Below are 15,263 nucleotides of genomic sequence, written 5' to 3'. Positions count from 1 at the left end.
CCTCTGCGTTCAAAAGTCCATTTCCCTACCAGCAGTACCATGAGGCACCATGCATCCATAGGCGCTGGCTTCCTAGAAACAAGTTCAGATATACAGAGCACTTAATGGCTGAATTCAGGACCAAAGAGATCATATTTCAAAGGAAACCTTACACCTCTAATCCCATGCAGAAGCATGCAGATTCCTGTGAGTTTGAGAGTTCAAGACCAGCCCAGTCTACAGAGCAAGTTTAAAGAAAGCCTTGAAAAATGTGTAGACTTACTCATTCTGTGTCCATGTTTCTGCTATAATTAAAAAGAAAAAATTCTGTGCACCTCAGATCACTGTGGAGAAAATGCGAATTGTCTCTTAACGTCTTACCCTGTACCTCCCCTACACACAGACACACTCCGCTATGCTCTGGATGCTGTGTCCCTGCCATGCCCGTATGTGAAACCCCTGACCCCCATAGTGAAGGCATTCAGAGGTGGGAATTTTGAAAGGAGCAGGGCACTAACGTTTCCCCTTCCTTACCCTGTGCAGTCATTGTGAGTCTTGGGGTGAAAAGCACTGCTATATAGCTCTTCTGCAGACACCAAATCTTCCAGTTCTTTGATCTGGGACTTGAGTGCCCAGAAATGAAAAACTAGATTTCTGTTCATAAGCCACCCAGTCAGTGGTGTGCGCTGCACCCGCAAAAGTGACTAGTGCACACACACACACTTGGGCGCTCTGGGTAACTAGGTTTGAATTTTGCATACTTGTTTTCTTAGTATGTAGTTAAAAGCATTTCCAGGCCCTTCCCACAGTGCCTGAGCATGCTTGTGTGAACCACTGTGCATGGGAGCCTATGTCAACCCCAATTCCTGAGGGCTTTGAGGGGGGAGAGAGGGAGGGAGGGAGGGAGGGAGAAAGGAAGGAAGGAAGGAAGGAAGGAAGGAAGGAAGGAAGGAAGCGCCCCCTCCTGATTTTGATTTTATCCAGGTTCTTAGTCAATTGGATGGTACCACCCATGTTCAGGGCAGGCCTACCCAGCTCCCTTCTCCAGTCTTCAGGCCACTTGTTTCTGGAAGTATCTACAGGTATGCCCGAGATGTGTGTTATTCTAGTTTTCTAGGCATCTCTCAGGCCATTCACTAAAGATGACAGTTGACAACCAAGATCAAAGACTGGAAACATATGGCATTTTAGCTCATGGTTTGGGGGCAGGTGCTAGGACCCCTTGGCATTGCTTCGTGCTCTCTGGGTTGGAGTTGTCACCCAGCTCAACTGCGACCTACAAGGGAACAGAAGGCTTTAAAACAAAATCCGGGTAGACTACATGGCTCAGTAGGAAAAGGTGGTTGCTGCGGAGCCCATGACTTGAATTTGACTTCCAGGACTCATACGGTAGAAGATAAAGGACTCCTCCAAATTGTCATCAAACCTTCTAATGCACACTGCGACACACACGTGTCCCCCTCCACATGCACCAGTAAAAATAATTAGTTAATTAAAAACATGAAAGCGGGGGGAGAAGAGAGAGAGAAATCATTACAACAGTGGAAGAGTACCTTGGCAACATTTCCCACAGAGGCTGAGGGTGAAGGTGAGGACTGACATTTTATAGAAAGAGACAGCCTGTTCTGCAGTAGAAAATTTAAATTATATTGAATGATGCAATCGCTTTAACATTTTCTCCTAGGACTTTGTGCCCTCTTTTAGTATCAAAAGATCAGCTGTTCCCAGTGATGCCCTTAAAATCAGCTTCCAGAAGAAATAAAAGAAGTGTCTAAAATACCAGGGATGGGGAAGAAAAGGCTTGCCCTTATAAGGCCTCCTAGAACCTCATTGGGAGAGTAATTTCATGTGTTAGAGAGGTAATTCTCTCCTTGTCTTCATGACAGGTTCACAGGAATGGAACAGCTTTATCTAGCGACTTGAACAAGCTAGAATCACACTGAAGAAGGTGGTATTGCAGGGGCATTCAGGAGGGGAGGGGCTGCAGAGTCCTAGACTGAACTCTTGTTCTTTCTCACAATCTCAAAATTCTTAGCAAAATCATCCAGTTCTCACGCCAGGGACCTACTGCAGCAAGAACTTTGGAGTCTCCCTTTATTGGAAGTGCTCCTTGACTTACTACATCTAAACTGCCAGCTTGGGATGAATAAAAGAGGGAAAGTGGTTGTTGGGCTGTGTTGAACAAGGACAAGTGATTGGCACCCTCCACACAGGCGACTGGCGGATGAAGTGTACAGGTTGAAGGGAGGTGCTGATGGGTCTCACAGAAACAGAATTGTCAAAGCATTCTCTAATCCAAATCTCTTGCCCTGCAATATTTTAAGAACCCTTATGTTTTCACATGATAAAAAAAAAAATGCTCACTGGTGTGAAAAGAGAGGAAAACGAGTCTAGCCAGACAGGTCTCAATTGGCCTTATTGGTGGTTCCAGAATTGGGGAGCAGTCTGCAGTCAGTATCTCAGAATTCTCTACCCCAGGAGCTGATTGTATTTATAGCTAGAGGAAAGAAAGCAACTTCCAAAAAATGGAAGCAAGGCAAAGTAGCCATATTGGGTTCAGCTGGAGTCTCTCCTGTTTGACTATGTTCTAACAGTTGGCATCTGGTGATTGGCTGAGAGTCACGGACGCTCTCCCAGAGTAGGCTACAACCTGTTTACGTGTCAGATCTCAGTGCACACTATTCGGGGAAATGCTTGAGGCGATTGGAAATTATGTATGAGGTAGCAGCTTCACGCTGGGCTGGTATAGCCCCCACACGAATCTGAAAATCTGTTTTGTTGGGTTTTTCTTTTTTTGAGTTTCCTACTTGTGCAGCCATCCTGATTTAATCAGATTTCCCCCTTATTAAATCGTGAATCCATAGAACATGGGTTGGCAGGGGGAAAGGCATTTTTCTTGTATCTTGTGACTCTTTTTACCCAACAGTAGGTCATTTTTCTCGGTTAACTGTAAAGACAGAATACTGTTCACAAGGCGGTTCAATTCACTTCCAGAAAGCACTGTCTCCACACTGTGTGTGAAAATGTTGCTGTTCTTGTCGTGACTTCCAGTGTCCACGGTGTGGACCGCCTGGTCTTGTGCTATCCCTGATTCTCTTTGAAATCCAGGCAGTGCATTTTAGCTCGTCTGTGCTCCTGTACCCTGTGACTCTGTCCAGTCCTTGTGGAACACAGAACAATGGACTTTCTGTTCCCAAACCTAGTTTCACTCTTCACCCCCGTGGTTCTCTGAAGGCTCACTCTTGCCTGCTTCTACCCATTGTTCCCACCACCCTTCCTGCCCCCAGGGACAGCACAGTGTGCTGTTGACAAGAGCCAGCAGGATCTGTCACTGACTCTGTCTGTATCAAGCCCCAGCTGAGGCTAAAGCAGCCTCATTAGTAAGTTGAGGACATGCTTGCTTGGCTGAATTCTAAACGTCTTTGTGTTTTGTTAGCTTTATAGTGCATCCCACTCCAGTGGTCAGTTTCCCAATACCTTTGACCCTTCAACTACTGTTTGCCTTATCAAATGGCATCCCTATAAGGAACTCTATTGAAATTGAGTCTGTGCCCTGTATTCCAGTTAATCATTGCACTATCAGCAAGATTGGAGAGAGAGAGAGAGAAGACAGAGATAAAAAAGAAGGGAGGGGAGACTTTAGGCATGTCAACACAAATAATTATAGCAAGAAGGAGTCTCATAGTTTATAAGATTTATTTTTCCATTTTTATTCAGTATGTGTGCTCCCTGCATGTGTGTTTCTGCACTGCATGTCTGCCTCATGTTTACAAAGTGGATGCGAAATTCTGGAACTTGAATTAAAGACAATTGTGTTGTTAATCCTGAGATTCTCTAGAGAAAAAAAAACAGTTCCACCATCTTGGCCCAAAGTAAAGTAAGTTTTTATTAAAATTGTATATACTGGCCAAGATGGAATTTGGTCAGAACCACTCCTTGGAACTATCCCATCCAGCTGAGTGACCCCTACATCTGTTGCCCTGGCTTTTATGGATAAAACCCATAGGGCACCATACTTTCCCATAAGGCTTTATTCTTATTTTTAAGAACTACAACTCCCAGCATTCCAAGATGCTACCTGGTCCTTGGGCAGGCGGGGCTTACAGGTTAGTTTAGGGCACAGCAATAAATGCCTTGTGAGTACAGGGAACCAAATCCTGATCTTCTGCAAGGGGAGTTAGCAAGTGTTCTTAACGAATAATAAGCTGCCCTCCCAATATCAATTCCCTCCCTACATCTGTCTTTCTCTTTTAATAGACTTGAGAAGAGTTCCCAAAGAAAGTAAACTAAGCACTCTAAATGTAAGCAAGAATTTTATTTCTTTCTTAAATAAGTAAGGAAACTGAAAGTCATTATGAGATGTTCTGCGAGACATGTTTTTCATCTCAGTGAAACTAAAATCTTCCTTGAAGTCTTTAGAAAGAAACTGGAAGTTAATCCGCGATGAAGGCCTCATGGTGATGGATAAAGCCAAGGGTCTCTTCCTGCCAGAGGATGAAAACCTCCGGGAGAAGGGAGACTGGAGCCAGTTCACACTGTGGCAGCAAGGTGAGCCAGGCCTTCTGGATCAGGTTCTGCATGCGCCGAGCAGGTGGCAAGGCCACCTGTGAAACCAAGGGTTTAGATATGCACTCACGGATTTTAAACTTGTGTATGTGTCCGTGTGTATACATATATGTATTTGGATAAACATGGAAGTGTTTTCCATTGTCCCTGTCTATGTACCTCTACTGTGTATGTGCACCTGAAAGCCCTTGACATCAAAACCCAAACTGTAGTTAAAACTTTATCTCGTCCTATTTGGACCATTTGCACTTGTATAAATTTGTAAACAGTAGTAAATTTGTTACATCTTTTATTATTATAAGCATTTATGGTTAATGAATGTGTTAGTTAAGATGCTTCATCTACATGTGTGCAATTTTTCACTTGCGTCATTAGTTTTAAAATAGACTGAATTTATGTCCTGGTTTCCATTTTGAATCAGAATAATTGTGTGTGTGTGTGTGTGTGTGTGTGTGTGTGTGTGTGTGTGTGTGTAGCAAGAAGCATGTGCTGTGCTTTTGTTGCTTGAGTCACTCAGTTTGTGTTATTTTGTTATACAGCCCCAGTCGACCTATATAGTCTCTAAGTAGTGTTATTGATACTGAACTGTACTGTGTGTGTGTACACATGTATGACAGAGGGTTTTGCAGAGATTTAAACTCAGAACTTCACATATGCTAGGCAAATCATATACCATACTTCTTATCCTCAGCTCGTATATTTCTTTTTGAATGGTCAACTTTTTCATTATATGTTTTTTATTAAAAATTTTAAATTTAAATGTATTTGATCATATTCTTCCCCTCCTCAATCCCTTCCAGATCTTTTCCTCCGCATACCCACCGAACTTTAAGTTCTTTCTCAAAAAGCAAACAAAAACCCAATACAAAACCAAAACTAATAAAACAACACCCTTCTCCCCAAACCCACCAAAATGTAACCAAATAAAAGCCCACAAGAAAACCATAGAGTCCATTATATGTTGGTCAACACTTCTGGACATGAGGCCTGCCATGGAGTGCATGGAGTGTCACTATATTGGAGGAAACTGATTCCCCTTCACTTTGCTCATGTTGATTGAGAGGGCCCTGTTCTCCTGGTGTCCTCCATTCCCCTTGGCTCTTATACTCCACCTTCTCTTCTCTGGGGTTTCCAGAGCTCTGAGGAGGATTGGATGAAGACATTCCATTTAGGGCTAAGTGTTCCAAGCATATTTTCTCTCTCTCTCTCTCTCTCTCTCTCTCTCTCTCTCTCTCTCTCTCATATCTGGCTTTGGATCTGTATTTTTCCCCCCATCTGCTGTGAGAGGAAGCTTCTCTGATGATAGCTGAGCAAGATACCTATCTAGGGGTATAGCAGAATATCATTAGGGACTAATGGCATTTTATCACTAACTTTTAGATCAGTATTATTTGCTTTTTCCCCTAGGTCTCTGGTCTATCTAGTCTCAGGTTCTTGGTCACCCAAGCATTGTTGAGTATGGGCATCATCTTGTGGAGTGGGCTTCATGTCAAAACAGTTATTGGCTGGCACAAACTAGTGACTTGAAAGTGAGCCTCAGAAGCCTGCGTGCATTTCCCTGGCTAAAACCAACTTACTGTTCTTCAACAGGCTTCAGAATCTTGAATCACCATGCTTCTTGTCTTATGTCCTCTTCAGTCTCTAAAAGCAGCAATAGCTGCTCGACCTTTAATCATCTGAATCGCTGGCTCTTCTCTCCCATTTTTGCACATTAAGGGCCCTGTGACGTCAGCCTCTGTCTTTCTCTTGGCCTTCACACTCTCACAGTGAACGTGGTTGTACAAGCACAGGTGGTCCAAATGGGACGAGATAAAGTTTTAACTGTAGTTTGGGTTTTGGTGTGTGTGTGTGTGTGCTTCAGTAGGGTCTCACCATGGTGATCAGGTTGGTCTTGAACTCCTAGGCTCAAGTGATCTACCTAGTCAACTTCCAGAGTAACTGAGACCACAGATACACCATGGCAACTGTGATTTGCTTCTCACAGTCATCCTACCATATTTTATTTTAGGAAGGAAGAATGAGAATGCCTGCAAAGGAGCCCCTAAGACCTGTACTTTATTAGAAAAGTTCTCCGAGACAACAGGATGCAGGAGAGGACAGGTACCAAGGGTGTTTTCAGAGATGGGAAGGACACGGTATGTTGTCAGGAAAGAGGTGGACCTGACCTTCACAAAATCACAGTTATTTCCTGTGACACAGGAGATGTCTCTTTTTCCCTTCACTCTTTAATGAAACATAATTTCATATGTTGATGTCAAAATTTGAAGGTCGAAAGTGTTGAGTGTTATGTCACTTTGTGGAAAATGAGAGTGCTTGCTTTTTTAGCTCCTTCACAGAGAAATAGGATGCTAGTATAAACCCCCAGGGTTACAAAGACTCTCTCCTGTTAACTGATGCTGATTCTGCTGCTTCTCCACACCTTGATAAATGGATGACTGGATGTCATACTTTCTGTGCAGATCAAATATTCCATCATGCACCCTGGAACTCATGTGTGGCCACACACAGGACCCACAAACTGCAGGCTCCGAATGCATCTAGGATTGGTGATTCCCAAGGAAGGCTGCAAGATCCGGTGTGCCAATGAGACCAGGTACATTTCCTTTGTGTTTATCTGTTTCACCATCACCCAACAGCAGGTATTCCTTATAGAAAGTCTGTATTCAGTGGGACATGTTGTCCCTGTCTCTGTAGACGGAAACAAAGTGATTTGCATGTGGTCTCTAGTCTGTGACCTTTGTGCTTTTGGGGGTGTAGAGATGCCATACAGAGTCAGGGCAGGCCCCTGTCATTTACCCCACAGCACTCATTTGCCTGCTCAGTCTCCTGGTTTCTTCTGGTGGACAGCCCTGCGTTCAGAGTCAATCCACTTGCCTTGAGCTCCCCACATTCTGCCTTGTGCTTAAGGCTCCACAGCTTGACTTGTGTGCGTGTCTAGGAAGTCTGTCTCCTTAAAGAAACCACCCTGTGGTGTGTGTGCTCTGCTCTGGAGGTGGCAGCATGGTTCGCTGAGTGATTGCCACTTGCAGAAGCATTTCTGCCACTATATGATCTTGACTAGTCACTTAATCTCCTGAAATCTCAGCTTCCTGGCTTGTAAAATTGGCAATAATGCCTACTCTGTCGCGTCGTGACATGGATTAAAGGGAATGATTCTCAGAAGCACTTAATCCTCCTGGCATCAGCAAGGCCACAGTGAACGTTAGGATTCCGCGAAGTGCTTGCTTCTTTTCTAGTCACGGCAGTTGATTCACCCTCTTGTGAACGAGCCACACTTGAAGGAGCCTCACAAGCTCTGTCTCTTGTGAGGAATTTTCTAGATACTTTTTTGCTCTAGCAGCTTTTAGTATCTAGGCGAAGTATGCTAATTACTGAGATGCAATTTCAGCTCATAAAAATAAGGCCTGCGGGCTGACATCTTAGGCCATGTGCACAGTGCATGCCTCAGTGGTCCCTGGCCAGCTATCATTGCTGTCAGTGGCCATTAACCTGATGATCCTGCTGAAATGAAAGCTCCTAAAGGCGGGAAACCAAGACATTGCTGTGTTCTGCCATCCTAATTGTCTCTGATAGGGAACAGAATGGAGGGAAGGACAAGTGTTACAGAACGCACAATGGCAGATCACATGGGGCTTTCTGTTTCCAGATACATGTGATCAGGAAGATTAAAGGAAAACCCACGCTACGTAGCCCGAAGGGAGCACAGGTCAAAGGTTACAAATGGGTCATTGGCCAGGACCTCACTTGCCCCTAAGATTGGGAATTTCACGTGTAGTGTTTAGTTTTGTGGTTTAGTTGGCATGCTTATTTGTTTTTAGAAAAGAAGGTTATAGGTACTGAAAGCTGAGAAGAGAACACATTCTAAAATGGCTATAAAATCAAAGGCGCCAAATCTGAGCAACACTGTGTGCTTCAGCAGGCAGAAACTAGGAGGAGGTCGTGGAGGGGTACCGCTTCCTTGCTTCTTTGCTCTTCGTGGCTTGCTCAGCTTGCTTTTATCTGCAGCCCACCACCAACTGCTCAGAGCTAACACAGCAGTGGGCTGGCCCTTCCGCATGAACCATTAACCAAGAAAATGACCCACAGACCTGCCCACAGACCCAACTGATGGAAGCAATAGCTCAATCGAGATTCCGTCTTTCTTGGTGAGTGTGTCAAGTTGACATGCACTAACCAGTACAGGCCTGGGAGCTTTTCTATCCTCTCCCACCTTTCCCACTTCTCTTTCAGTGTTCTCTGTTTCACAGTCATTTCTGCTGTTGATAACCTAGAATCGAGAGCAAGAAGGTAGAAGTGACAGGAAGAGGCACAGAGGGGGACAAAGGACTAATTTGATGTGACCAGGTGAGGAATTCCTCTGGTGGCTCAGTTGAAAGGCTCTCCCCTCAAGGCACTGAGAGAAAACGCTACCCGCCCGACTGTGCCATGGAGTGCCTGTTTTAATCCTAATGGGCAGAAGGGTTCTCAGCTAAGATAGGCAGTGTTTGTCATACTCAACATTTGATCACATTCTCACAGCTTAGATGAAGTCTGCTTAGGGAATCTTGTCATAGAAAGAATGAACTCATCATAACCAAGAGCTGCACTTAAAGAATTAGGAGAACGTTGGTGTTGACAAGAGCCCTTGAGCCCATCTTACCCGTCTCCAGACACTGTGCAGATGGATAAACTGAGGCTGTAAGTGAAATGTGTTGGCATGGTTGGCAGCAGTCATAGCAAGAATGCAAGTGCGCTGGCTTCCAAATCAAAGAGTGCGGGGGAGTTGGGGGTCATTTTGTCAGTGTATTCAGAGGAGAGAAGGAGCAGAGGCAAGCAATTATGCAGTTTCACGTCAGTGAGTGCTTGTGCCAGAATTTCCACACTGGGGGACCTCAGTAGATCAGAATTTATAAATGTTGGGTTTATTGTTTCTGAGGTCTGAACCTTTTTTCTTGATTAAATGTCTGATTAAATGCTCGTAGGTCACCTCAGCATGGCATCCTCAGACACTAAGAATATACCTAGGGCAGTACGCTTGAGCTAAAGTGCTGGGCTTTACCAGCAAACCTAAAGGGTTTCCACAGTTTCTACAGAATTAGCCCGTCCTGAGCGAGTTCATCATGTCCTCATGAAGTTCATTTGGATAAAAACCACAGTTACGTTATAACTTTTGCCTGGTTCAGAACATTCTAGCAAAGCTCACTGACATTTTTTTCTATAGGATTTTTACGTGGAAAACTAAGCATGTAGAGTCGTCACTAGCCTTATTAATATTGGTGATAATTGTGTGGCAAAATTATAGCTATTAAGTATGCCTTGCCACCATTATGTCATTATCTCTAGTTATAATTATAATAATTTGAGAAGTTGAAGGATTATGCAATATTGCTTTGTCTTATTACTGGATATTCTTGCATCTTTTGGCATATGAGGCAGCCTTCTTCTTCCAATGGTCAGATAGTCAAACAGTGAGCAGCATATTCTTCCAGCCCCTGCCCTCTAGACCTGTATCACGAGCCCTCACAGGATGGTGCTAGGGAGACCACCTCCTAAGGCTATCCCGGGAAAACGTCCCTGTCTTTAGCTGCTTGTGTCATAATCCTGACATGACTTAGTCATATTTATAAGAGCTTTTCTTTGAAAAACAATGGCCTGGAAACTGTTTGTGTTCTACTGAGCCTCTGCTTTTCTTTCAGAAGAGGTCTGTAGTCCTGTGATGACTTCATTGCCCTTATCTTGGTTGTGCAAAGCATGCTTTTTTCCCCAGGCTGGTGAGATCTGTCCAGGTTAGCCCTGTGCCAGCTCGGGTGGAGACATGGCTTGAAAGGGGTTCTGCTGTGCTCTCTGTGCCTCCTTGGAATAATTGAAGCTGCTGCTGTTGTTACTCCACCTTCGAAAGCTAGTTCAAGGGTAAAATGCAGTATTTTCAGGAAAGGAGCTCCAGTATGTAGTCACCATTGCTGCCTTCTACGGAAACAGAAAATCCAAGGATAAATATAAGCCCAACAGGATATATCGCCCTGCGTAGTTTTTATTTTGTGTCCCTTTTGATACAGGTCTCATTGGATAGCCCACACTGGCTTTATCCTACATACAGAGCTTTTGAATTTGTGATTATACTGCCTCAAACTCCCCATAGTCCTTTAAGGACTTAGAAGAGTCCATCTGGGGCTGGTGAGATTGGTCAGTGCCTACATGTGCCTCCCTCCAAGTTCAACAACCTTAGCTCAGCCCCAGGATCCATATGGCGGAAGGACAACCATCTCCTGATTGTGCTCCGACCCCGTGTGCAGCTGAAGAATGGTTACAAGGACACACACATACACACACAAACACATACACACACGCACACACACTCACACAAACACCCCAGATGTCGATGAAATATTTTAAAATGAATGTTTTTAAAGAAAAATTCAGTGCACAATCCATGGAAATGCCTTCCAGATTTTAGGTTTATTTTTAAAAATGGTTAATTAATGATCCAGGCATGTCCAACCTTTCAACATTGCAAAGCCACATTGTTACCGGTAGAGTTTCTGCTCAAGAATCATGTGATCAAGTTACAAAACTAACTCCCGCAATATTAAGTGAGTTGAAGATTTTATGTTAGGCTCCATTCACTACTGTCCTGGGAAGCACGTGACCCACACGCTGCAGATATGACACACCTGGGACACATTTGACCAAAACTACTTGGAAAGCCGTAAACAGTGACTCTGAAGTCATCAAGTATGCAGTGGCCAGTATGTCCCATGGGAACTGCTCCTTCTAATTCACAGGCAATGAAGTTAATGCATGGGATGATTAAGGTTTTTAAACATTCCTAATCCTTGGTTTCATTACACTTATCAAAATATCCCAGAAAATGTAACTTATGCAACAGAGAGTTTTGTGCTCTTTTTGAATGACATGTAGACTTTGAAATGGCGTCCAAATTCTGTGGTGCTCAAATAGCTTCAAGACCCATTTGTCAATGGCATCTCAGATAGATTTTCAGTTTTCTCAAACTAAGTCAGATTGCATAAGGAGTGAAGTCAAATTTATTCTTGGTATTCTATTGTCTTGTCTTTATTTTCTGTTTTGTTCCCACATGTGTTTCAAATTTTCTTCTCTGAAGTTGAATATCTACCCTGCCCTCTTGTGAAGCCTCGGCTGACAGTACAAGGGCAAATGTGCTAGGTTCAGGTGCTCCCCACTTAACATAATAATAGCTCTGCTGGTAGCCGTCCGACCTCGTGAATGGAAAGAAATGACGTGCATTCCATAGAAACTCAACTTGTAAGTCTGACCTTTTCCTGGGTCAGCAATGTGTACTAGCACTTTCTAGTGATGCTGGGACACCGCATTCCAACTACTGTCATTCCATCCTTTGGTTGATCAGCCAAGACTCTACAGTGTGCTCTGTTGCTGAAATTTGTTTGATATTGATTTCCAATAAATAATACTAGTAATCCCACACATTGGTATACAGTAGGCTTTGCATTAAATGACCTTGCCCAGCTGTGGGCTAATTCTCAACATTCAGAGCCTGTCTACCGTAGGGTAGGCTACATCTTCAGTCTGGATATGGGGTATTACATGCTTTAGCCATTTGTGGTACTTTCGCTTGGTGATGGATTTATCAGAGCGTGAATCTTCCTTAATAAAGAAGCATCAGTAACTTGCCCCAGATCAAGTGACAAATGCCAGAGCCAAAAGGTTTTATTCTACTCCCTTCAAAGACCATGATGTCTTTCTGTCTTTGGATGCTTTTTGACTCTTTTCTCTCATGTGTCCCTTTGACTTTCAATTTTTTTATTTAGTCATGATAAAATACGCATCATAAAATTAAACATGTTAACCATTTTAAAATGTATGTTTTGTTGGCATTATGTTCACTTACTTTGTACAATTATTGCCACCACATATCTCCAGAATTTTATATCAAAAAACTGGACTGTTGAGCACTAGGTGCATATGCTGTGGAATTATCCACGAGTCTCAAGACAGCACAGGGATAAATAGAAATGAGTTGAATTGAGTTAGCTAGTAACAAGCTGAGCTATGGGCTGGCCCTTTATAAGTAATATGAAGTCTCAGTGTTGGTTATTTGGGAAATGGCTGCTGGGACAGGAAAGTTCTGCCTACATCCATACCCCATCTCAGCCAGGCAACATTCCTCTTTAGTCTATGAGTGTGACCATTCTAGACCCTTATACAAGTGGAATCGTACAGTATCTGGCCTTTAGTGGCTAGCTTGAGCCACTTAGCATAATGCCCTTAAGATACATATGTGCTGGGTCGGGGGATGGCTCACTGGATAAAGCGCTGGCAGTCATATCTGAGGGAATCTTTGTGTCTTCCAAATGATCTTGCTTTCTGTTCTGTCTATTATGGAAGATCCATTTTATAGAAGAAATGATCCTTATATCCAGTGACCTGAAAACCAAATTAGGTGTCTCCTAAGTAGTATTCTAGTTTAGAAAGATGGGCAGATTGGAAATTAATCTTGTTTATATTCTTAGCTTCATCTGCTATGCAAGTGGGTTACACAAGGAATATTTTAAGTCAGTGTGGCAGAGTTCTCCTCAGGGCCTCCAGCTGTACCGTAGAGGAGAGTTGTGTGAGACTCACAATCTAAATAGGACGTTAGTCTAAAGAGAAACGCACCGCTGGAGGCTCTGCAGTGCCTCCACAATCCGCGGAAAGTTGTGAGCTGAGTCAGTGTGCCTGCGTGTATACATAGATATTGTGAAGATATGTGTCAGGTGAGACGAAGCTAAATGCTGTCACCTTTTAAATGAAAATTTCTCTAGGAAATTTTTTTTAATTATTAAAATTCTACTTAAATGTTTAGAATTTTGTATTGTACCTTGGCAGAGAATTACAGTATAACAGGAACAGCGCTATTGTAGGGACACATTCCTTGAGGACAGAATTGGTGTCATTTTATGGGCCTTGCCCCTGGATGTCTGGTCCAGATGGTCAACAGCATCCCTGGCCTCTAGCCACTAGATGGCAGTAGTGTGCCCACACCTTTTGTGACAAGGAGAAATATTTATGGTAATTTTCAAAAGTGGGGAGGAATTTAGGGGAGACAGTTATCCCAGGAAATAATAACTGACCTGTTGGGGGATTTTAAAATAAGTTTTCTAAGTTAATTAACTTATAAAAAGTAATATTTACAATAAAAAGTTTAATCCACCCTCCCCATCTCCCACCCACTTATCTGCCCATTCCTTCTATGGCATGCCTCTCAGCTTAGAATCTTGAATTCAGCAAATGTGTTGCTTGGCTGTTTTATACAGTTCCTCTGGATATAGGGGATACAATGCTCCCTGAAAGGTTTACATAGGACAGAAACCTAGAATGGACAGCCAATGGCAGAACAGGCATTCATGACCATGTGAAATCAAACCTGAAAAAAAAAAAAAAAGGAAGCTAAGGAAAAAACAAAACCAGAAATAAAAAAAGAGAAAAAGAAAATCAGCCAACTCCCCTCTCCTAAAATATCTTAAACAGAGAGATAGTAATTTTCTTGGTCTAGCGTTACCAGAGAAACTGAGCATTGTCGGTAGGTGTAATGGACAGAGCTACTGGACAGATAGATGGGAAGGATGAAAAGTGTCCAAGAGTGAAAGTATCCCTGCTCACAGCAGCAGTTACGAGGGACAAGAAGGTGGGCACAGCTCTCATGTCCCTCGGTGGATAAGCTAAGCTCAGGTGAAGCCTGCAGCAGCCTCAGAGCAGAGAGAAGTTCTGGTGACATGATCACATACATGAGGCTTGTGTGTGGGGGGGGGGGGGTTCCTGCATGTGTGTGTACACACATTTGTGTCAGGGCAAATGCAGACACATGTGTATATACCACATGTGTATTCCACGTGTGTGTGAGACTCAGAGACAGCCTTGAGTGTTGGTCCTCACCTTCTGTCTTGTTTGCAACAGGGCTCTCTTTTGTTCTTTCCCAGTGCATACACCAGATCAGCTGCCAACAAGCTCCTGGGGATGACCCTGTCGCTCAGCTTCCCATCTCCCCGTAGGAACACTAGAATTACAGATGCTCATGTTGTGTGCCCAGCCTTTATTTTTTTTTTCTATTTTATTGAGATGGGGCTTCTCTGTAGCTTTGGCACCTTTCCTGGAACTTGCTCTTGTAGACCAGGCTGGCCTCGAACTCACAGAGATTCACCTGCCTCTGCCTCCCAAGTGTTCGGATTAGAGGTGTGCACCACCACCGCCCAGCTGTGCCCAGCTTTTATGTGGGTCCTGGGAATGGAAACTTTGGTCTTCACCACCTAAAAATCTTAGCCAGTCTCTGGAATGACAGACAGGACAGCTGTGCAATGACTCACCTGGAAATTGTCTCATGTGTGAGCTCCTAGGGCATGCAGCTAGATCAGTGATTCTCACCCTGTGGGTGGAGACCCCTTTGATATTCAAATGACCCTTTCACAGGAAGTGAATATCAGATATCCTGCGGGTCAGATTTTCGCATTATGATTCTTTACAGCAGCAAAATTACAGTTATGGAGTAGCAATGAAATAATTTTGTGGTTGGGTCTCCATACTGTGAGGAACTGTACTCAAGGATCACATCATTATGAAGGTTGAGAACCACTGTTCTAGATACTTGTTCAGCTGAACAAGTCTGCTTTAAGATGGGATCCAGACTAACTGGAGGGTCTGAAATAATTTCAGGAGGTCCTGATCGCCATCCCATGTCCTTTGCATGTTCTTTGTGCAGCGTGAGAAGA

At 43.6% G+C, this 15,263-nt stretch overlaps 1 protein-coding gene across 9 annotated transcripts in view; it reads left to right on the top strand.

Moving 5' to 3' along the window:
• The window catches only part of Asph (aspartate beta-hydroxylase), a 162,174-nt gene that overhangs the window by 144,544 nt on the left and 2,367 nt on the right, over window positions 1-15,263 (top strand). For all 9 annotated transcript variants that reach the window (XM_041657012.1, XM_041657014.1, XM_041657008.1 and 6 more), the window contains 3 exons: window positions 4,392-4,527; window positions 6,554-6,645; window positions 7,005-7,138. In XM_041657012.1, the coding sequence (XP_041512946.1) occupies window positions 4,392-4,527; window positions 6,554-6,645; window positions 7,005-7,138 (362 nt within the window). The remainder of the gene's footprint in view (window positions 1-4,391; window positions 4,528-6,553; window positions 6,646-7,004; window positions 7,139-15,263) is intronic.

Source organism: Microtus oregoni, unplaced genomic scaffold (assembly GCF_018167655.1).
Source record: "Microtus oregoni isolate MIOR12 unplaced genomic scaffold, Mior012 000008F_ref0000371, whole genome shotgun sequence".
NCBI classification, from domain to species: Eukaryota; Metazoa; Chordata; class Mammalia; order Rodentia; family Cricetidae; genus Microtus; species Microtus oregoni.
This window is presented reverse-complemented; position numbering and strand designations above follow the sequence as displayed.